This window comes from Macaca nemestrina, chromosome 8 (assembly GCF_043159975.1).
Source record: "Macaca nemestrina isolate mMacNem1 chromosome 8, mMacNem.hap1, whole genome shotgun sequence".
In the NCBI taxonomy this organism is placed as follows: Eukaryota; Metazoa; Chordata; class Mammalia; order Primates; family Cercopithecidae; genus Macaca; species Macaca nemestrina.
In genome coordinates, this window is record NC_092132.1 from 75,164,960 (window position 1) to 75,189,062 (window position 24,103).

The window sequence follows — 24,103 nt, forward strand, 5'->3', positions numbered from 1 at the left end:
GTGGCAGTCCAGAGTGGCAGGCAAAGACAGTGGCACTCCGGTCTCTTGACATATGCTGGAGGGCGAGATGGTCTCCCTTAGTGTCTAATGTGGCCAGGCCTTCCCTCTGTAAACAATTTATTTCTATCCCAGGCCTGATCTGAGGCCCCAGGGACTTAGAGGGTCAAGGAAAGGGGCCACTTTTTGGTATTTCTATATTTATTTATGTGATTGCACTAACTTCAAACAGAAAACTGACAAAAGAGGACTTTTTTAAAAAGTCCTTGAGTCACTTGCAGTTTCAGATTATTATTTAGGAGAAATGTTTTTCTGATAAAAATTATCTCACCTAGGAAACAAAGTCCAGAGTGTAATCACAGATCTGTCACTTTGGGTGAATCAAAAAGCAGTGTGCACAGGCACACATGCACGTGCACACAGAGGCACATATAGTAAGTATATTTTTCTTAATGAAATCCAGTCGCTGGTCTCGTCCTCCCTTTACTCTCATGTAAAACTCCACCAGAAGTACTGCTTTGGAGCAATTTTAACATCAAAAACATTGCAGCTTGAAAAGTTACCACAGGAAGTGTGCATTACCTATATTTAGATCAAAGTTAGAATGACTGACTTTAAGAAAAAAACAATGATTCTTTCACCTCTTGCTCACCTTCACTATTTCCAAATACAGGTTAATTACATCTCCTATTGATTGCTGTACAAACTTATTGAAGACTTCTTCCATTTCACTTGAATACAATAAGTTATTTAGTGAGATAAAACAAACTATTAGTGAGGCTGAATTGCACAGTTAACTGTCTTGTTATTTTGATTCAGAAAAGAGCCATTGATTGAGTGTGTGTTTAACCTATTACTAACTTATTAAGGACAGGAAGTACTTCGATGGTGCTATTATACCCAAAATAGCATTTTTTACCAGGCAGAGTGGTTAAACAACATTTGTTTCTACAGCATTTCCTAACCAACAGGAAACAGTAACAGAAAAATTTCCAGTATGTTTACAGACTTTTTAAGTTACATGCTTATTTACACAGTGGAACATGGTTGATACTTAATCCAATGATACTACTGGGTCCTTTCTAATGCTGCTGAGACACGTATGATAAGGTTTGGAAATAGTCTAAAAGGAATTTCTTCTTGGCATTTGACTCCATTAGAAAGGCAACCATATTTTAAACTGATAGTATCCTGAAAATTTCTCTCCAGATGTGGTAGAATTGTATTACCGTTTCTTAACAACTTTGTGTTAGGCAAGTACAGTAAAATTATGCTTTTTATTTAAAATATTTTGAAAAGATGCTTTGTAATTTATTAGAATACTGATGTTGTTTAAATGCATGTGCTTTTTATATTTCCTGCAGAGAACAAGTTGATTTGACATGAAAAAATCCTAGAACCAGAAAAATGAAAAATTAAAGAAATCAAGTCTGATTTTCATTTTGTAGAACTTTTATAAAAATCTTTCTGACTCATTTTCTGCCTGAAATAGTTTAAACTAACAACTCAAATTGATGTGGCTAATTTGAGCATTCAAATAGATGCCTAAGCAAAACTTTAAAGTATCTTGGCAAAGCATTTTAAAGGAAGGCATTAATCTTTTTGTCTTGTAAAGAAATTGTGCCTAACAAAGTGGATAGAGACTAGAAGAACTTTGATGAGAATTAAAGCCTACAAAAATTGAGGGGAGAAAATTTTTTAACAGAAACTTAATGTAATCAGATTTATTCCTTCCAAAACTTAAGTGAATACAGAAAAAAATTCTGTAGTCATCAGATGTTATTGTTAACCTGACGGGTATAGATATTCTGAACTTTATCTCCTTGAAGAAGAGCATGTAAAGTGAACTTCTGACAACATTAAATGTGTACTCCGTAAATTGACAAGGAATAAACACAGGCAAAGTAATATTATCTCTAGTGGGGAAAACTTCATAATGCATTTTTCAGATGCTAAGCTTGAATAAATTCCAATAGTGTTCATAGTTAAAAGCCTTCATAGAACTAGTTCCTTTTGATACTAAGAAGATCCTGAATGGCTTTCTTAAGAAAAGTGTATTTAGGCCGGGCGTGATGGCTCACACCTGTAATCCCAACATTTTTGGGAAGCCAAGGCAGGCAGGTCACCTGAGGTTGGCAGTTCAAGACCAGCCTGGCCAACATGATGAAACCCTGTTTCTACTAAAAATACAAAAATCAGCCAGTTGTGGTGGTGCACACCTGTAGTTCCAGCTGTTGGGGAGGCTGAGGCAGGAGAATTGCTTGAACCTGGGAGGCGGAGGTTGCAGTAAGCCTAGATTACATCACTGCACTCCAGCCTGGGTGACAGAGTGAGACCTTATCTCAAAAAAAAAAAAAGGAAAAGTGTGAGTCTAGACTGTTCTTAATATATATTGTCGAAAGTTTCTTTTACATATGTCTGGGATTTGACGCAAATATAAATGTATCCATTGAGAAGTAACATACTTTTGTTTACATGGATCTATTTATTTTGGATATTTCTCTTAAAAGTAATCTGCAGAGCTTTCTCAAGAGGCAACTTACCACTTATTATAGCCCACCTCCCTCACCCCCACACATGGAGCTTCTACCTTTTAAAATTGCTCGACACAGAGCAGCATTGTAGTAGGGAAACTGGGTTTCATAGAGCAGATATAACCTCAGTTTGTTAGAGCCTTTTTCTGATCTACGTGACAAGTATAAGGAAATTTACCACACATTTTTATGAAACATTTTCTGAAAAAGTAATGGAAATTATAGGAATTCCTATGAAAAAATTACTGATTTGGGGAAGATTTTTTAAATTATGTGTTAATATGATTAAAAGAATTCATCGTGTTGACTCAGTGCCCATTACTTAGTTCCAGGCGCTGTCCTTGGAGGGCAATACATGTTTATACTGAGAGTATCAGTTTATACCTTATGCATTCAGCAAAACATGATAAAGAAGATTATAGTGGAGTCAGCTTTACACATGTATTCGAAGTACATAAAGTCAGTTTTATGTTCCTGGAAGAACAGATGGTTATTAAATGGTTATTTCAGTAGTAGGAGCAGTTTTGCCCACCACTGAACTCAATGAATACATGCCGTAGTGGAGTGATCATGAGGTGGGTGACATGACTTTGCTGGGTTTTGGTTCCCTTGTGGCTCTAATAGTATGAACATGTACCTATGGGCTTTTAAAATGCAGCATGGCCCCTACATAAACTACTTCACTTAGGACTCAGCCAAAGAAATAGTAATTTGCTGCTGCTCTGGAGGAAACTATTGCCGTTGGAGGAGACAGTCAGTGTGGTGCCTTCCTACAGAGCTTTAAGGATCATTTGGCCTGTCTGTGACTGTCTATATTTTAGTATGCTAACTTTGAAACCCAGCTAACTAATAACTAATTCCCCTGTATTTGATACCTCCCTCTTTTGTTAGAATTGAGTGACTAAACTAACTAAAAAATGGTCTTATAATTGCTCTAACAATGCGTTAGGAAAATGGATCTCCCAGTTATTGCTAAGCTAGTTGTCTCTGAGAAGAATAAAATAAAATGTCACTTCATTCTGTTCTTCCTAACTTGAGAAATAAATCCAATCAAAAAACATCTATTATGGATGTTACATTTGCTGCAAGTTGCAGAAATCTTAGCATATCCAACCTCTGCATGGGGAAGAATTGTATGTAAGATAAAAATGTAAGCCATCCTGCTTTAAGTGTAACTCATTATCAGATGTACGCCATGTATTTCATTTGATTTGCCAGTGTAGGTGAAAGGAATAGTTGTGGTCAAGGATTCAAAGTCCAATGACTGAGGAAACTAACTTATGTTTTCCACCTGCACGTCAAGAAAAATCGTTCATACTACTTTCTGCACTAGAAAGCAATCCTAGCATGCACTATCTGATTTTAAATATCTGCCACGTAGATTGGTTATATTTAAAAGAATATCTGTAAAATCTAGAATAAATTCCAGTTTAGCTTCATAGAAGAAAAGTATTAAGTGTGAAATAGTGGTGATACTTAGCTTATGTTAATGCTTGAATTTTGGTTTTTTTAATGGAAGAGAAACCTTGAAAACATTTTTTATGACTTCTGTGGATAGGCACAGTGGCTCTCTCCTGTAATCCCAGCACTTTGGGAAGCTGAGGCGGGGGAATTACTTGAGCTCAGAGACCATCCTGGGCAACAAAATGAGACCCCCATCTCTAAAAAAAAAAAAAAAAACCAAAAAATTAGCCAGACATGGTGGTGCATGCCTGTGGTCCCAGCTGCTAAAGAGGCTAAGGTGGCAGGATCACTTAAGCCCAGGAGATCAAGGCTATGAGGATGAATGTTTGTGCTGCTGCATGCCAGTCTGGGTGACAGAGCAAGACCCTTTCTCAGAAAAAAAAAAAAAAAAAAAAAACATAGCTTCTGTATAATTAGACTAATAGTGCTGTCTTTGGGGGCAACCAGTTTTTATCCTGCTTCCCTACCTTTGTCACCTAACCTGGCAAATGACTGGGAAAGCCGTTGTCATCCAAAATTGAAAGTCCAAACAGAAAAAAAGGACCACTTAAATTGAAAAGGCAGTGCTTAGTTCATGGTTACTTCAAGCTTACTTTGCTTCTCTCTCCCCACCCCTGTGTTCTTTTAAAGATTAAAAAAAAAAAAAGAAAATCCTGAAAGGAAATGACCATTTATTAAATACTGATTGGGTGCAAATTTGCATTACATTATATGCCAGTTTTTTTCCCTTTTGTTGTTGTTATTTCTTAGGGATTTTTGACGATAAAACCTAGACCTGGACCGTAAGTCATAGTCTATTCATAATTAATTGGAAATCTACATTCTCATAATTAATTGAATGATAAGCATAAAATAGAGGAGAATTTATAAATTGCCAATGAATCACAATGCTGAACGAGAGCTTTCTTTCTAATTCAGCCATCTCTTTTTATAGATGAAGAAATTGAGGACCAAAAGATTAAATTACTTGTCCTTTGGTAACTTAATTTTTTAAAAGATGATCAATTATATGTTAGGCCTGAGGTATGCATGAATCTACCTATTTTATTTGGCTGTGGTGCCTTATGGCAGTTAGGTCAATGATTGCAAATGGGCTTGTGGTGTCTACTCTAAAGAGTAGGTAAACTCTTCTGTTTGTCAACTACAGCCTGGCAGTGAGCTGGACAACTTGGAGGAGATTTTGGATGATTTGCAGAATAGTCAATTACCACAGCTATTCCCAGACACGAGGCCAGGCGCCCCTGCTGGATCAGTTGACAAGCAAGCCATCATCAATGACCTCATGCAACTCACAGCTGAAAACAGCCCTGTCACACCTGTTGGAGCCCAGAAAACAGCACTGCGAATTTCACAGAGCAGTGAGTATGAGAAATGACTGGTTATGCCAAGAAATTTCCATATAATCACTATCAAAAACAGGGATTATTGAAGTCTGATGCAACCAGCTTAGTCACTTTAAGGTTTTTGTGATCAAATAGCACCATCTACTGTCTTGGTCTTTTGAAACAGTATTCAAAATGGATCCTCCTGAGCATGGTTCTCTCACATTCTCTTGTGGGTTAATTTAATCAGCACTGGACAGGGAGACTGACCTACATTGATGAAGTTCTTCAACTGATTGTCATATTTCCCTTCATTTCAGTGACTACCTTCAGACATGGAGTTTATCCTGGATTTTTTGTGTTTACTAGACAATGAAATACTGAAATATAGAACATTTGGGAGCTATGCTGACTTTTTTAGGGATAATACACTATTTTAAAATATTCTACTCTCCCAAACTGCTCAGCTGGAAGTAACAAAAAATAAATTTGAAAAAAAATAATAAAATATTCTACTCAAAGTATTTATTATACATGAAAGGGCTACACACATTAAAAATCTTGCCCTATCTTAGGCATCTTCATATAAACATCACTTGACGTGGAACTTTATGTTTCTAAATGTATTCTAAGTTAAATTGTCTGTTAGGAAAAACATCTTTTATCTTTTCATTTTAAAGTTTTGTAAGCTTAAGATAAACTCGTTATTTACTGTGAACACTCAGTTTACAAACTTGATTAATACCTGAAGTTGTCTGATAGTTTTGAATGGAAGAAAGTATCTGTTATGTAGCAAGGCCATAATTTATGAAAGATAGATAACCTCTTCAGCGTTAAATTGGCAAAACAATGATTTTTGCTTTTCAGATACAATTTGAGCCAATACCTGGCATTTGTTCTCAGATCAAAAATGGCAACCATCAGTCAAATCATAGAACGTCTTTAATTACTAGGTCTTTTCTCAAGTGATTTCTGACCATTCTGAAATAGGAAAAATGAAAGATGAGTTTGGGCTGGGCATGGTTGCAGGCGCCTGTAATCCCAGTTGCTCGGGAGGCTGAGGCAGGAGAATTGGTTGAACCCAGGAGGTGGAGGTTGCAGCGGTCTGAGATTGCGCCACTGTACTCCAGCCTGGGGGACAGAGCAAGACTCCATCTCAAAAAAACACACACACACACACACACAAGAAAGATTTGCATGTGACTTCTCAAACCTCACTCTTTCTTAGGCAATGGAGAGTTAATTGTGGATCATGGGAGATCATGAAGTCAAAGAGTTGAGAACTGGGTAAGAAACACTAGACAGGCTGGGCACGGTTGCACATGCTTGTAATCCCAGCTCTTGGGGAGGTCGAGGCAGGTGGATCACCTGAGGTCAGGAGTTCGAGACCAGCCTGGCCAACATGGTGAAACCCTATCTCTACTAGAAATACAAAAAAATTGCTGGGCATGATGGTGGGCGCCTATAATCCCAGCTACTCGGGAGGCTGAGGCAGGAGAATCGCTTGAACCCAGAAGTTGGAGGTTGCAGTGAGCTAAGATCCTGCCATTACACTCCAGCCTGGACAACCAGAGCGAAACTCAGTCTCAAAAAAAAAAGAAACACACTAGGCAGTCTATGCTTATTAGCCCTAGGGGAGGTAATGAAGGACTATGTAGAATTCACCGTTTCTCTTCTTTCTGTAGCTCCTGATGGTATTTAAATTATTGATGGCAACCTGATAACCAAACCTGAGGAAGTCATGATTAAGCATGCACATAATTTCCATTCTCAGCCCTAATTTTTAAAAATATTTTATTTTTGTCATTGATGGTTAAGAATTTTTTCTTTTAAATATGCTATTTCAGACTGTTTATATAATTCAGGAAAAATAAAGTACTTGATATTATGTAATAAGTTGCTATAATTTGTAATATCTTAGTATTTTAAATTTAATAATGTTAACAAATTATAGGTTGTCAACGTGATGCTGGTCTAGTCCTTAGTACACAATAAATTCTTGTCAACTAGCTATAAAAATCGTATCAAATCCAAATGTGTCTAGAATTTAAAGAAGCTGTACTTTGAAAAGTAAGCAGGGCCCTACAGTTTTAATTTAATACTGCTTTAGGCAACAGAGTTCACACTTAAATTTTTAAACTTCTAATGAGAGTAACCACTTTTAATCTAATTCTAATCCTAGGAAAGCCCAGTTAAGAAGTGATACTCTCCAAACCACATATGTATAGGTTTGGTGATGTATGTAAGAGATGTTTATAGCTTCATAGCTGTGAGAAAGCAGTACTCCTAAGTTTGAATATTATAACATGAAAAAAATTGGTTTAATTAGCAAATACAGTTATATATTTGAAATTACTATTGGGAGCCAGACATGGTGGCTCATGCCTGTAATCCCAGCACTTTGGGAGGCCAAGGCAGGAGGATCACTTGAGGCAAGAAGTTTGAGACCACCTTAGGCAATATAGTGTGACACTGTCTCTACAAAACAATTTTAAAATTAGCCAGGCCTGGTGGTACTTACCTGTAGTCCTAGCTACTCAGAAGGCTGAGGCAAGAAGATCTCTTAAACCCAGGAGTTAAAAGCTGTAGTTAACTACGACTGTGCTGCTACACTCCAGCTGGGGCAACAGAGCAAGACCGTGTATTTAAAAAAAGAAAAAAAAAAAAAAAAAAAACGGCCGGGCACAGTAGCTCAGGCCTGTAATCCCAGCACTTTGGGAGGCGGAAGCAGGCGGGTCACAAGGTCAAGAGATCGAGAACATCCCGGCCAACATGGTGAAACCCCGTCTCTACTAAAAATACAAAAATTAGATGGGCGTGGTGGCGCGACTATAGTCCCAGCTAGGCGGGCAGCTAAGGCAAGAGAATCATTTGAACCCTAGAGGCAGCGGTTGCAGTGAGCCGAGATCGCGCCACTGCACTCAAGTCTCGTGACAGAGAAAGACTCCGTCTCAAAAAAAAAAAAAAAAAAAAAAAAAATTAGCCAAGCGTGGTAGTGCACACCTGTAATCCAGCTACTCGGGAGGCTGAGGCAGGAGAATCTCTTGAACCTGGGAGGTGGAGGTTGTACTGAGCCAAGATCGCGCCATTGCACTCCAGCTTGGGCAAGGAGAGCAAAACTCTGTCTCAGAATAAAAAAAGAGAGAGAGAGAGAATGAATGAATGAATGAATATTACTATTGGTGAGGAAGGTATATGGTAAATAATATATATGTGTTTGTTTTGTTTTGTTTTGTTTTGCAAGATCGTCAAGAATTAGAGACCGGTTGATTAGATCACACATCTATGCTTTGGGGTGCTGCATGTGTTTTTTGTCTGTGATTTTGTCTTTTGTCTAGGTAGTTGGTCTCTGACGTGCATACCTTTGTCATTTTACAGACATTGTCCCTAAACACTACTGTTAATATTATTTTCCATTATCCTATATTAACCTTCAATTTTCATTTGTTTTCTCCTTAGCTTTTAATAACCCACGACCAGGGCAACTGGGCAGGTTATTGCCAAACCAGAATTTACCACTTGACATCACATTGCAAAGCCCAACTGGTGCTGGACCTTTCCCACCAATCAGAAACAGTAGTCCCTACTCAGTGATACCTCAGCCAGGAATGATGGGTAATCAAGGGATGATAGGAAATCAAGGAAATTTAGGGAACAATAGCACAGGTAAGGGCTCAAATGCACTGTTACTTTATTGGTGGGTTATTTAATGGTATATTTATCCACATTAAACTAGTAGAATTTTTCAAGTGAACTTTTTATGTTAGAAAACATCTGAAAGTGAGAAAATTCTACAGATTTTCACTGTGAGAATGGCATATGGGAAAGCCTTTCCAGTGAGCTAACCATTTAATTCTGTGATTGTTACTTTTATGAGGTTTCCAATCATTAATCCTATAGCTGAGACTTATTTCACTTCTATCCCAGTTACTGTTCTAGGCATTGCAGGGTATATATAAAATTATTCCAGGGATAATTTACTGATGCCCCCAAAACTTCTTATGGATTGATTATTTGTGTTTGGAGAATTTCAGAATAAGAGCTTAAAATTCAACCAACCTTTTATACTTCTAGGTGATAAAATTCTTATTCCAAAAAGTACTAATTAAAAATAAAGAACTTTAAACAGTAATATGCCTGGCCTAATAGCTTTCAGATATGGTCCCTGGCTCCCTTTTGAAGATGTAGGAAGTTGCTTGTGATCAGGTATGGGCATTGATCTGCTCTAATTTCAGGTGTCCAGCAATTTGCATAGGCACATTTCCTAGGTAATAGTCACTATCTCAGTGGCCATTATATTCCCAAGCTTACATCCAGTTCAGATTGGAAGTCGTTGCAGTAGCGTTGATTGCTGTTGCCACCACATCCACATCCTGTACCCTGTAACATATTTTTATTATGGATATAGCAGGATGCTGGGTTTTCTAATGCAGAGCTGCTCACAGTTTATAGCTTGCTTTCTTAGTCTCAATGAGTCACTAGAAACAAAGGCATAGAAAGAAATCTTTTAAGAAGAATTTATAGTGGTAGGTGTTTTAACTCTTGGTATTTTATTTTTAGTCAAGCCTGTATCCCTGTATACATACTGAGTGCCGTTTAGACAGTTAACTGAATATAAGAATTCAATTTAAGGGGAAGACATAGATTTTTAACTTTCTGTTGTTTGTAAGGAATTCATGGGAACTGTGAACTGTGCTGTATTAAGGTAACTTATTCCTTCAACAAATATTTATTGGGTGCCTGCCACGTGTGTCGTTCACTGACTGCTTCACTAATTATATAGTCAGTCATATTCATTTCATTAAATATTCAGTAAATAAAGATTAATTTAAAATTTAAGATAAATAAAATATTGATCTATGTAAAGTTCTATAAGAGAAAAAGGAGCCATGACTTACTAAGGCTTACCAGCAAAATATAAGAAGATATGAGTTCTTCTAGGAATCTTCTGCAGGAATTTGAGAATAGGCCTGTATTAAAATCCCAGCAGCTGAGAGAGCCCTGGTGTCCAGGCTGTGAAGATCATACAATACCCTCACGCTGTTTAAAAAAACATAGACTGGTCCAGGCATGGTGGCTCACCCCTGTAATCCCAGCACTTTGGGAGGCCGAGGCAGGTGGATGACGAGGTCAGAAGTTCGAGACCATCCTGACAAACATGGTGAAACCTCATCTCTACTAAAAATACAAAAATTAAATGGGCATGGTGGCATGTACCTGTAATCCCAGCTACTCAGGATGCTGAGGCAGGAGAATCGCTTGAACTCAGGGGGCGGAGGTTGTAGTGAGCCAAGATCGCGCCACTGCACTCCAGCCTGGACGACAGAGCGAGAATCCATCTCAAAAAAAAAAAAACACAGATTGAGAGGGACTTTCCCAGTTATCATTGCAGTACTATTGTTGAATTATGGATCATTCTCTTTTTTGCTTTCTAGACTTTCTATAAACTTGTCATATTATTTAGATAACAGATTTTTTAAAAAATAAAATCCCTTTTTCCCATAATATTTTTCTATAGTTCAAATCTAATTTTAAAATGTTTTTTAAAATATGTGTTAATAGAATACCCTTCTAACTTTTTATTTTAGTTTTGAGACAGAGTCTTACTTTGTCACCCAGGCTGGAGTGCAGTGGCGCAATCACGGCTCAACATAGCCTCAACCTCCCAGACTCAAGTAATCCTCCCGCCTCAGCCTCCCGAGTAACTGGGACTACAGGCATCTGCCACCACGCCCAGCTAATTTTTATATTTTTTATAGAGACGAGGCTTCGCCATGTTGCCCAGGCTGACCTCGAATTCCTGGGCTCAAACAGTCTGCCCACCTCAGCCTCCCTAAGTGCTGGGATTACAGACATGAGCCACCGTGCCTGGCCTCTTAACTTTTTAAAATCTAACTGACTGCCTTTCACCCTTAATCATCGTCACAGCACATTCTCATTTCAGAAGTGAAGAAACGCCCACAATGCATGTTCATTTGTTAAATATACCCCATTTTTAGTTGTTTATCGTAATTAAAGAAAATGAAAGCAGCCATATATTTGAAAGCAGTACCTTTATGTATCCATCATTAAACACTTCAAAATGAAGAGACCTCATTTGAAGAGTTCCCCCTTTAGAATATCAAGTCTTAGCAAATGTTTGACCATTATCAGCATCCTGGGGGCCAGGCCAGGACAGCGCAAACACAGTCCTGCTTAGGAGCATTACGCTCTTATGTGTGGTCAGATAACTCTTAACACCTCAAAAAGGAAGGGATTTTTACAAATCTGTCCTAACCCACTCTAGGTCTGTATAGTCAGAAATACAGTGGATACAAGGCAAGGAACTCCCTTGTCTTGGCTATGAAGAACTACAGTAATTATCAGAAAGATCTATAATTTCTCCATTACTTAGAGGCTACTCTTGGTCAGTTTTGAAGTACACCCTGAAGGAGATTTGAGGATAAAGTCTCATGTAGACTTCAAGATATCTTCTATGATTATCGTTTATAATGAGAGTATTGATTATCAGTTTTTACCTTGTTCCTCTTAGCCTCTACCTCCCTTTTGGAAAGTAAAGCATTGACGTGTATATCAGCTAATGTGATTCACTTCCTGAGGAAGGAAGTTGGGGTTATCCACACGCCACGGCACCTGTTTCTAAGTACAAATGGGAACAATTTTAACAGCTTTTCTGAACTGTAAAGAGTGGCAAGTCCATGTTATGAAAACTGTGTAGTAATTGCCAATTCTTATTTCTTAGCCAAGGGCCCACATCTGGCCAATGAGAACATTAGCTATTGGATAAGTGTGAATTACAGAATGATTATTTTGTAGGCTAAGATCATCTGGTGTTCATACATGCTAAATATGTTTTCAGTTACTGCATCTCTCAGTTTTCTTTGGCTTGCATGCAGGAATGATTGGTAGCAGTGCTTCTCGGCCTACCATGCCATCTGGAGAATGGGCACCACAGAGTTCGGCTGTGAGAGTCACCTGTGCTGCTACCACCAGTGCCATGAACCGGCCAGTCCAAGGAGGTATGATTCGGAACCCAGCGGCCAGCATCCCCATGAGGCCCAGCAGCCAGCCTGGCCAAAGACAGACGCTTCAGTCTCAGGTCATGAATATAGGTAAGGCGGCTCTAGTGCTGTTTGCTTTTAACTTTTATGCTCTCTTAGACAAGAGGATCAGCTCCATAAGTTCTTTCAAGACATGCTTCTTATGTGCATTTTAGATAATCCTCCCCTGAAGCTGCCATAAGTGAGATTTTGCTGGAACTCTGTATGGAATCAGAATCTCAAAGGTTATATAAGAGAACCAACTACCTTTGAGATGTTTTATTTTTATTAAATTACCTAATTTCAACTTTGGGGGAGAAGTGAATTATAACGTCACACTATTAATAAAGAAATAGGCAGGGCGCAGTGGCTCACGCTTGTAATCCCAGCACTTTGGGAGGCCAAGGTAGGAGTATCACTTGAGGTCAGTAGTTCGAGACCAGCCTGGCCAACATGGTGAAACCCCATCTCTACTAAAATTACAAAAATTAGCTGGGCGTGGTGGTCGGCACCTGTAATCCCAACTACTCAGAATGCTGAGGCAGGAGAATCACTTGAACCCAGGAGGTGGAGGGTGCCTTGAGCCAAGATGACACCACTGCAGTCAAGCCTGGGCAACAGAGCAAGACTCCGTCTCAGAAAGAAATAATAATAATAGTTCGGTGGTACAGCAGTGGTTTCTAATGCTGTGTGATCATCAGAACAACATTGGGAACTTAAAATGGAGATTCCTGGGCCACCACCTAGATTGGTAAATCAGACTCTCCCAGGCCCTCACTGAAGGTTACAAGGTCTTACAGAACATCTCACAGAATGTGAGGATTGCTAGAATTCTATTTGGAGACAGTTCACATATTATTAAAATTGATGGTCTGATACATTATATGATACCATTTATATGAAATGTCCCCAGAATGACAAATCTGTAGAGACAGAAAGTAAAGTAGTGGTTACCTAGGGCCAGGAGTTGAGGGGAGGGGCTCAGATAGGAAGTGGGGAGTGACTCCTAAAGAGTAATGGGTTTCTTTTTGGTGGAATGAAAGTGTTCTGAAGTTGATTGTGGTGATGGTTGTATAACTCTGAATATACTAAAACTCATTGTACACTTTAAATAGGTGAAGTGTATGTTATATGAATTATCTTTCAATAAAGCTGTTATATTTTAAAAATCAGTGGTCTGTACAACTCATACTTGAGATTATGTCCTTTATCATTGCCATGTTAGCCCTCCTCTTGTACATTAGCATAATTCCAATAAGTAATGTTTATGTTCTTTTCATATACTTAGATACTGCACAATGAGGAAGAGCTAAATAATTCAAAAAAAGATGCCAGGCACTGTGGGAGGCTGAGGCAGGCAGATCACCTGAGGTCAGGAGTTCAAAACCAGCCTGGCCAACATGGTGAAACCCCATATCTACTAAAAATACAAAAGTTAGCCAGGCGTGGTGGCACACACCTGTAGTCCCAGCTACTCAGGAGGCTGAATCAGGGGAATTGCTTAAACCCGGGAGGCAGAGGTTGCAGTGAGCTATGATCACACCAGTACTCCAGCCTGGGCAACAGAGTGAGACTCCTTCTCAAAAAAAAAAAAAAAAAGATGCCAGGGTTGTTTTGACAAGACAAAGTGTAGAACAAAGTATAGAATTTTCATCCTAACTTGACATTAGTTTTCTTACCTATTTAATTGTTCAGTATATTTTGGCTTATTGTTTCTCAGAGATGGCATTTACATTGCCTTACTACATTGAATGTACTTAATGAGTGGTTCTCAAACATAAATTTGTATAATTTGACAGCATGAAAAACGCTAAAAACCGATTTCTATGCAAAATTAAATGAGAAATTTAAAAATATTTATTGATTAAAAATCATAATAGTACCTTATATCCAGAAATGTAATTTATTCTCAGTCTTCATTGAAGAGCATCTGGCTCTTGAGCTGGAAATACAGTTCTATAAGCTTTATTGTATAGCTGAGTTTCTCTGATTTTTAGTAAATTCCAAAAGCCATGAATTCAACAGAAAATTATCTTTTGGAATGGAATACAGGTCTACAGATAATGATGATAATATATATATATATATTTTTTTTTTTTTTTTTTTTTGAGATGGAGTCTTGCTCAGTCGACTGCCCAGGCTGGAGTGCGGTGGCACGATCTCGGCTCACTGCAAGCTCCGCCTCCCAGGTTCATGCCATTCTCCTGCCTCAGCCTCCCAAGTAGCTGGGACTACAGGCGCCCGCCACTACGCCCGGCTAATTTTTTTGTATTTTTAGTAGAGACGGGGTTTCACCGGGTTAGCCAGGATGGTCTCGATCTCCTGACCTCGTGATCCGCTCGTCTCAGCCTCCCAAAGTGTTGGGATTACAGGCGTGAGCCACTGCGCCCGGCCGATAATATAATTTTTAAAAGCTCATCTCATCCATTGGCTTTAAAGCCTTTCAAAGAACTTCGGAGAAAGAGCATGTGTGGGTTGTCTGGGCCTCCTTTCTGCTCTGCTCTTGCTCTGGTAAGGGAGCCAGCTGAAGTACAGTTAGTCGACGTTCAGGAGCCAGCAGTCTCGACATGCTTCCTAGAAACATGGTCCAGCACCCTGATTCCCAGTCAGGAAGTGTCTGCAAGGCCCAAACTATTTTCATACTAATCCTAAAACACTGTTGCCTTCTTCACTCTTACTATCGCCCAAGCGTATGGTAGAGTTTTCCAGAAATTTTACATGCTATATGATATCACAGCAGGTGAAATGCAAAAACAAGATTTCACTCTATTCCATTAACCCAGGCATTAAAGCTATTTGCAGAAATGTAAAACAATGCCAATAAAAGAATTTTTTTAATTTTGCATTCAAAAATCTTATTTATTCCACTTACTTGGATCTAGAAAAAAATCTTTTATATTAACATATAATTCATTTATTGTGATTTTTAAATGAATCTACATTTCTCAATTTCAATTTCCAATATAGTAAATATCAATAAGATGTAACGCACACGAACAAAAACTTTTTGAGTATTTAGAGTCTTAAATGCTAAAGGTTTAGAACTGCTTGTCTAGATATTCTCTGAAATGGCCTTCATATTTACTGACTTCTATTTCAGAATCAGAATTTTATCTTCTTATTTTCACCTAGTTAATTATTACTGCTTCTGTGTTTTCCCTTTTTCATAAACCAGACATTTCACTTTATATTACATAGCAGAAATAAATGCTTCCTTGATTAAAGATGTAAGATTTTTTTCTTCTCCGTTTCTAGGGCCATCTGAATTAGAGATGAACATGGGGGGACCTCAGTATAGCCAGCAACAAGCTCCTCCAAATCAGACTGCCCCATGGCCTGAAAGCATCCTGCCTATAGACCAGGCATCTTTTGCCAGCCAAAACAGGTGAGTCCTGAGCACCTAGGGTAGCCAGTTATTTTATACCTGTCCAGAAATTAATCTTTTCCTTTTGAGTAGCTGGTGCCTGACCAGTTTTGGTTTATTTGGACTATATTATCTACTACGCAGTGCACGAAGGGGAGGGGTGAATCCAGAAATCAGTATGACCTAGGACATGCCTTTAAAGAAGTTACAAATTAGATGGAAAATAAAATATGTATGCTGATAACTGTAATATTGAGGTAGTGTGCAGTATAAAAATCATAAGCCACGTTTCAGAAGATTATCCAACCAGGATGCTTGGAGAAGGCTTCAGAGTCTTGAAGAAAAGGTCTGATTTCAGATGGCAGAGATGACAGGAAGCCAGTTCAGCTGGTAAAAGCTGCACATCACAGACCCAGAGTAAGGACTGCTGTGAGTAGAATTGAGGCATTGGGTGACAGAGAAAGAACCTCAGGCAGGCGGCGTGGCTCATCCCAAACTGGCTGCCAAGGGCAGTGGGAGACACGTGCTGTGTAGACAGGGAAGTGCGCCCCAGGTAGATAGCCATTGCTGTTGATCTCGGAACTGCTGTCATACTTGGAGATGGTGGTTTCTCACAGTCCCTCTTGTTCTTTGATTCTGATTTCATGATGTCAGTGAATGGTAGGCTATTTCTAGATATGTTTATTTGATATGTTAGAAACCCACCCATTTCCATGGAAAGTTAAATATAACACAGGACAAATGTATAATAATTAAATCCACCACCTGATAGTTGTTTTTGGATGAAATGTCAAAGATTAATTTTTAGGAAGAACTAGGCCCAAAATTAGGATTTTTAGTGTTGCCCAAATAGGAGGAGAGCGCTGTTAAAACAAAAATGGAGCCGGGCGCAGTGGCTCACACCTGTAATCCCAGCACTTTGGGAGGTTGAGACGGGTAGATCACCTGAGGTTGGGAGTTTGAGACCAGCCTGACCAGCATGGAGAAACCCTGTCTCTACTAAAAGTACAAAAAATTAGCCAGGTATGGTGGCGCATGCCTGTAATCCCAGATACTTGGGAAGCTGAGACAGGAGAATCACTTGAACCCGGAAGGCAGAGGTTGCAGTGAGCCAAGATCGCACCATTGCACTCCAGCCTCGGCAACAGGAGCGAAACTCCATCTCAAAAAAAAAAAAAAAAAAGGAAGCAAGTCCAGAATTATACTTGGTCCAGTAATAGAGTCAGCATGTTAAGTTTGCTGTGCAAGTGTCTGTGACTCAGCACTGCCCTAGCATGTCGTTTCCGTTGCCATCAGTTAGGTTTTTTGCATAAGCATTGTGTGGACAAAACAAAACATTTTCATTACCTTTAAAGTTATTTCAGTTTTTCTAGCCACTCTCACATTTTTATTTTAAATAATTCAGTGTGGAAGAAACTTACGACCAGCTTTATGGTAATCTTATTGTCATAGAAATTCAGAAGTAATGGGTAATAAAAGTTCTAACTATGTCTCTCTTTTGAAATAAAAGAAGAGCAGTGCTTTTTAAAAATCCCCTTTATAAGCATCACAGTTAATGTTTAGGAACAGGCTTTTTAATGTTTGATGAATCCAGCCTTAGTTTATGTACACATTTCAAAAAGATAGTAGTTTAGCCCTTAAATCTGTAACATTCACATACTCATTTATTTATAGCTAATTTCCACTTTTAGTTCCATTATGGGTTTTTTTTTTCCTTCATTCATCTGGTATATAAAAGAGTTCTTTATAATATACTCAAAATTTATAGATGACTTTTTAAAGATTTCTGTTGGTTTTATTAAAGGGGTTTTCTCTTGAAATACAATAGCTGTCTTTCATGAAGGACTTCCTTTTGCATTAAGTTCACAATTTTTGTTTTGATACAGAGTCTCACTTTGCTGCCCAGGCTAGAGTGCAGTGGCGTGATCTCGGCTCACTGCAACCTCCACCTCCTGGGTTCAAGTGATTCTTCTGCCTCAGCCTCCCAAGTAGCTGGGATTACAGGCGCCCGGCTAATTTGTGTATTTATGGTAGAGACAGGCTTTTGTCATGTTGGCCAGGCTGGTCTCGAACTCCTGACCTCAGGTAATCCACCTGCCTCAGCCTCCCAAAGTGCTGGGATTACAGGTGTGAGCCACCGTGCCAGGCCTAAGTTCACAATTTTAATTTGACTTTCTCCTGTTTGAAATGTATCTGTAAGTAAGGTTTCTTTTGTTGACTATTTCTCATCATTCAGTAGCTGCTGCTTTTTTGCAGAATTTTGAAAATACTTTTGAAAAGTGAAGAAATGGTAATGTTATGGTTTCTCAAACAGATGCTGAGAATTTGACCTAATTCTCCTTCTTATTCCCATACTTAATGACCTACTAGTCCATAAATAAACATGTAGACTTTAAGGTATGGGATTTCTATTGATATCAGGATCTCTTCTCTGCTTGTTTATTACCTATTATTTTGCACCAGCCTGGGGCCTGTGTTATTTTTCCCTTTATTACTCTGAATTCCATTCTCGTCTTAATATTATATTTATTGTATTTATCTGTCAGATACTATCCAGGTTGTAACTGTATATAATTGCCCAAAATGTAGGAAAATAATTTCTTCATTGTGTTAGTGGCCATTTATAAAGTTGAGATTGGGAGTCTGGATCAGTATTTTTTTCTGTTAGCAAGCATATTATGACATCTCTAAGGGAAGTGATACCACTCATGATATGCCCAAATTTGTAACACCAAGCCACAAGACAGTATGTATTTCTGAATATAAAAGTGGTTTTTAATGTATTGTAGCTCAGTCAAATCAGGAACCTTTTGTTTTCATCCACTAGAAACTTACTGCACGTATACTGTGTTTATGTTCAAGCACTGAGCCAAAAAGAGGTAGAGGATGCAGTGCTTGCCCCTTGTGAGCATGGTGTGAAGTTGTGTTTTTAACATAAATTGTTAGTATCAATTCAGCATAGCACAGTAAGTGGTTTAATGCTGAGAGGAGAAAGCGGGGCGGTCTGTGAGGAGATGGGTGGCGCCCCAATGGAAAGTAGACCCTCAGCTGGAGAAGCGTATGGGAAGGATGGGGTAAATGACAAGGTCTTGGTTTTCTGGTGGTATGTGTAGCATCTTTTGGAGAAAAATCAGCTGCCCCTGATAGCTGGGGCTCACAGGGAAGGCATGAACATTAAGTTTCGGAAGGTTAGGCGTTATCAAAGGCATGTGTCCTTGAATTCTACCACCACTACCACCGCATTCCAGGGGCATTTTCCTGGGAGAGCTGAAGAACCACATAAGAATTCTGAGGAGGGCCTGTTTGCTCAGTAAAGTGTGCTTTGGGAATGGGAACCTGAGAGCATCGTATTAGAATCAGAGATATCATGCAAGCAGGAAAGTTGTTGGCAAAGTGTCCTGAGAGTCCCAGCTTGTGTTGAAGAGGGCCTTGACCAAAATGGGACAGCCTGGATGCACTGTTTTAACTTTTTAATCTCTGCATTCATTTGGGGTTTTTTTAATTGAAAAAGAAAAGCATGTAACAAAAAGTGATTTTATGATGTAGGAAATTGTTTAAATTCAGATGATTGTTTTAGTTGTTTGTTAACACGCATTTGGCTGTATTGCTGGTCTGTCAGGGTGGAGTGGTCTTACAAAGGCACGAGACAGTGCCTGCCTCCTTCTGACAGTGGGTTTCCGCCAGATGTGAGGCTGGAAAGTCTGCTTGTGCCACCTGCATGCATTAGATTTCACACGAGCCTGCCATCACTGAATACATTTGGGATGGGAGGGTTGCATATGAATGCAGCTTCCAAAGAAACAAGTTGAAAATGACAAAATCTAGGCAAAGAAAATCCTTTAATGCCTAACTTAACTAGTATTTTTAGGAAATGAGGTCGCTGCCTAAGAGAATTTGGTAAATAGCTGACATTACTCTTGACTAACTTGAACTGTTTCATGGAACTCCTGCCACATTCATGTTTGTTGGCCTCTCCTCATTGAGGAATCTCCTTCCCTCTTTGCTATCATGGCAGACAGTTCAGTGGTTTCTCCCTCTCCTGACTGCTTTTCTGCATCTGCTTCTTCCTCCCCCTCCCTAAGTGTAGCAGTAGTGGAGCAGTCTGATCACGTTTGGTTTAAGAAAGTTCTAGGAGAGTGTGGGCTGTAGAGAAGCAGGAGGAAAGAGTCAGCAAGCTCCCAGCATGTGTGACTTTGTGAAGCCCAGTAGTGACAAGAAAGGGGCAGGAGTGGGAAGAGCACCTGCCTCTCAGGGGTCTGGGTGGGTCCCTTAGAAATACAAGGAGCTCCTGCAGCCAGGAAGTCAGGGAAACAGGTGAGGAGTGGCCTCCAGGGACCCTCAGCTGGACAATTTCCAAGTTACTAGAGGTGAGTAGATAGAATACATTGTTATTAATGCATTCCTTTATGACCATTTGAAATTAATTATTGAGGCCGGGCGCGGTGGCTCAAGCCTGTAATCCCAGCACTTTGGGAGGCCGAGACGGGCGGATCACGAGGTCAGGAGATCGAGACCATCCTGGCGAACACGGTGAAACCCCGTCTCTACTAAAAAATACAAAAAAAAAACTAGCTGGGCGAGGCGGCGGGCACCTGTAGTCCCAGCTACTCGGGAGGCTGAGGCAGGAGAATGGCGTAAACCCGGGGGGCGGAGCTTGCAGTGAGCTGAGATCCGGCCACTGCACTCCAGCCCGGGCGACAGAGCCAGACTCCGTCTCAAAAAAAAAAAAAAAAGAAATTAATTATTGGTTTCAGTGCTAGTACTTCAGTGTTTCAGGATTCTAAGCCAAAATAGCATATTAGAGCATTTAAAAACCACATGGCGTATTGAACTGTGTTAATAGGTAACTTCATTTCTTGATAAGTTTATTCTCACTTGCTTAAGAATGAGTTTGCTCATCTATAAACTTTTTGTTTGTTTTTTAATCTATAAAAGTTTATTTTCTCCAAAACATCATGTAGTGACTCTAAGAGTACAAAATAGACTTTTGGTAAAGTACAAATACCATTTTCCATTTTAGTATTCAGGCAACTCAGAAGCTCTTTTTTAAAAGCCTCCTCTAGGCTAGATGTGGTGGCTCACGCCTGTTATCCCAGCACTTGGGAGGCCAAGGTGGGAGGATTGCTTGGGTCCAGGAGTTCAAGACCAGCCTGGGCAATGTAGCAAGACCCCGTCTCTACAAAAAATTTATAAAAATTAGCCAAGCTTGGTGGCACACATCACATCTGTAGTCCCAGCTACTCAAGAGGCTGAGGTAGAAGGATTCCTTTAGCCCAGGAGTTCAAGGATGTAGTGTGCAATAATTGTGCCTGTGAAAAGCTACTGCACTCCAGCCTGGGCAACATCATGAAACCCTGTCTACCAGAAAAAAAAAATGCAGCAGCCAGTTGTGGTGGCATACACCTATAGTCCTAGCTACTCAGGAGGGTGAGGCCAGAGGATCACTTGAGCCCAGTGAGCCATGGTGGCATCACTACACACACTCTCACACACACACACACACACACACACACACACCCCTCCTCTACTCTGACAGTTAATTTAAATGTATAGGAGTTGTATGTACCATGTAATCTAGAGTTTAGTGTTCTGATTTTATCACCAATTATCTTATATAATAACAAATATAATTTGCATGTTCATGATCCACTTTCCTTATGTACCTAATGCAGGAAGGCTAACAGATACGCTTCTTGAGGGTTTTAATGTTTTCAGGCCAGGTGTGGTAACCCACACCTGTTATCCCAGCACTTAGGGAGACCGAAGTGGGTGGATCGCTTGAGCTCAGGAGTTCGAGACTAGCCTGAGTAACATGGCGAAACACCATCTCTACAAAAAATACAAAAAATTAGCCAGGCGTGGTGGTGCGTGCCTGTAGTCCCAGCTACTTGGATGCTGAAGTGGGAGGATCACCTAAGCCCGGGAGGTCGAGGCTGCAGTAAGCCATGATCATACCACTGCACTCCAGCCTGGGCAATGAAGTGAGACCCTGTCTCAGAGAAAAATACATGTTTTCAAGGCCTGCTTGTGCATGACTAAGAAATTTCCTATCAGCCCAGCCAAATTTAATCTAGCTGCAGCTGAGTTCAAGAAAATTAATGCAGCTCTGATGCCTCTAGTTCTCTGTCTCTCCCAAGTGGGTCATCACAGCTTCCTGTAGAGTAAGAATCTTAAGTCAATCAGTGATTCCTACTAAAGTGCAGAAAAGTCCTTTGGTTGCTTCAATGCCAAGTAAATATTTACATGCTTGAGCAGTCAGTGTAGGTTGGTGAGCCCTGGACTTGCACAGATCCATGTGGACCTCACCTCACCAAGCCTCAGCTTTGCAAGCCGTGAAGTGAGACCAATAGAAATAAAAATCATACCTTAAATGTCTAGATTTGTATCTGGCCTGTATTGGGCACTGAATAAAGTGTATCGAATATTTCAGACTATCCTTTCGTTCTGTTGAGTTGGTACGGTAGTTTGTTGCAACGACCCTGGAAGTCAATTGATACTTTCACCTTTGAGATAAAAAATTTGTTCTCTAATCAACTAGCTTTTCCACTGGCCCAAGATAACATTTCTATCTTTACAGGCAGCCGTTTGGCAGTTCTCCAGATGACTTGCTGTGTCCACATCCTGCAGCTGAGTCTCCGAGTGATGAGGGAGCTCTTCTGGACCAGCTCTATCTGGCCTTGCGGAATTTTGATGGCCTGGAGGAGATTGACAGAGCCTTGGGAATACCTGAACTGGTCAGCCAGGTATGCGCAGAAGGGCAGCAGGTGGGGGCCAAGCGTTCTCATGGGCACAGAGGTGTCCGTTTGCTGTTTACAGTTACTCCACAGTCTGCTTTTTAGAATATACTGTTTTTTTACCTCAAAACAGGCTGGCCCTGTAAACTTTTGCCTGAGAATGGAGAGCACTGAGAATGAGCTTTGCATACAGTTCAAGTTAGCAGAAAGACACAAACTCAAGTCCAGTTCACCTGGTGTCCATCCTTGCTGATAGGGAAGGACACACAAGATACAGAGAAACCACAAACAGCACATTGCTGCCTTGTGACCTAGGACGCTTCCCCCTGGGCTTCCAGCCGGTGTGAGTGTCTGTAGTTGTGACCACTGCATTCATTTCACACCTGTGGGCCAGTGATAGGAAGCTGTTTGTGCTAAAAGAATACTTTCCACATACACAAGTTAGCAGAAGTCATTTTACAGGTAGCTGCAACTCTTTCATCATTTTTACCTTTAAAAATGGTGGGCTCAACCTTTCACTTATGGTTGAGTCCAGGAGTTCAAGGATGTACTGTGCAATGATTGTCCCTGTGAAAAGCTACTACACTCCAGCCTGGACAACATAATGAAACCCTGTCTCTACCAAAAAAATAAAATGTAGCAACCAGTTGTGGTGGCACACACCTATAGTCCTAGCTACAGTTCCTTTCACTTATGGTTTAGCCCACCATAATTTTGGGGATATTTAAGTGCAAATGGGAATATAAAAAAGTTAACTAATCTTAGTGAGCTTATTTAGCTTTCTTCTTCCAAGTAATTAGTTGATTACTATAAAAAAGTAAGTCCCTGCTTTTAGAGTACCTGATAGCAATGATATAATAAATAACCTAACACAGTCCCTTGAAAGAACAAAACACTATCTGAAGTGGCTGCACAGCTAACTTTGTGTGAAGCAGTGCAGCCTGGCTTACTGTGTAAAGAGTAACCCAGAAAAACCATCTCATTCTAGTTACTGTTTTCCTCCTTGCTTAGCATGAATCATCTTTATTTCTTACTGTCAAAAAGTACCTGCCAGTGTCCAGTCTACTACTTGGCCATATGACGTGTCATCATCTTTCTGAGAGAAAGGCGATGCAGAGTCATTGGAGAATTCTCTGAAACATTAAAATTAGTCTTATCATAATTCCCACAGTTGAGCAGACACAGGTGGGAGTTATGACTTATCAATTCATATTGAAAACAGCAGAATGGAAAGAAATGACTTGAGGTTACATGATATAACCTAAAATAAATTAAGAAAGGAAAATGGAGTTTAAATATTTCCTGTGTGACTGGTTTGCTTTGTCTTCAGTGATAGTTAGAATTTAGCACTCAGTACTATTTTATCCTTGAGTTTGTCTAAGTGACATTTTAAAATGTGATCTGTGGAGTTGCTGAGTGACTTGTAATGTTATCAAAACAGGTGTCGTGTCATTTAATATTTTTAGTCCGTTTTTCACTCATTTCTGTTATTTCTATTTTGTTTCATCAAATCCACCATCATTATAACATTGTCATGAAACTGAATTATAGAAATATGATTATTAGGTAGAGTTGAGGGAAGTATAGAATGCAAATTATTCATATTCATGTTTAAGTTCTGAGATAGTTTTGTGTGTGTAGTTAGAGC

At 39.7% G+C, this 24,103-nt stretch overlaps 1 protein-coding gene across 5 annotated transcripts in view; it reads left to right on the forward strand.

Moving 5' to 3' along the window:
* Positions 1-24,103, forward strand: part of LOC105483602 (nuclear receptor coactivator 2) — a 303,158-nt gene that overhangs the window by 258,080 nt on the left and 20,975 nt on the right. For 3 of the 5 annotated variants that reach the window (XM_011744559.3, XM_011744557.3, XM_011744563.3), the window contains exons 12-16: positions 5,143-5,353; positions 8,777-8,983; positions 12,214-12,429; positions 15,613-15,742; positions 22,299-22,464. In XM_011744559.3, coding sequence (XP_011742861.1) covers positions 5,143-5,353; positions 8,777-8,983; positions 12,214-12,429; positions 15,613-15,742; positions 22,299-22,464 — 930 coding nt within the window. The remainder of the gene's footprint in view (positions 1-5,142; positions 5,354-8,776; positions 8,984-12,213; positions 12,430-15,612; positions 15,743-22,298; positions 22,465-24,103) is intronic. The other 2 variants (XM_011744567.3, XM_024793328.2) reach the window with 1 other exon arrangement.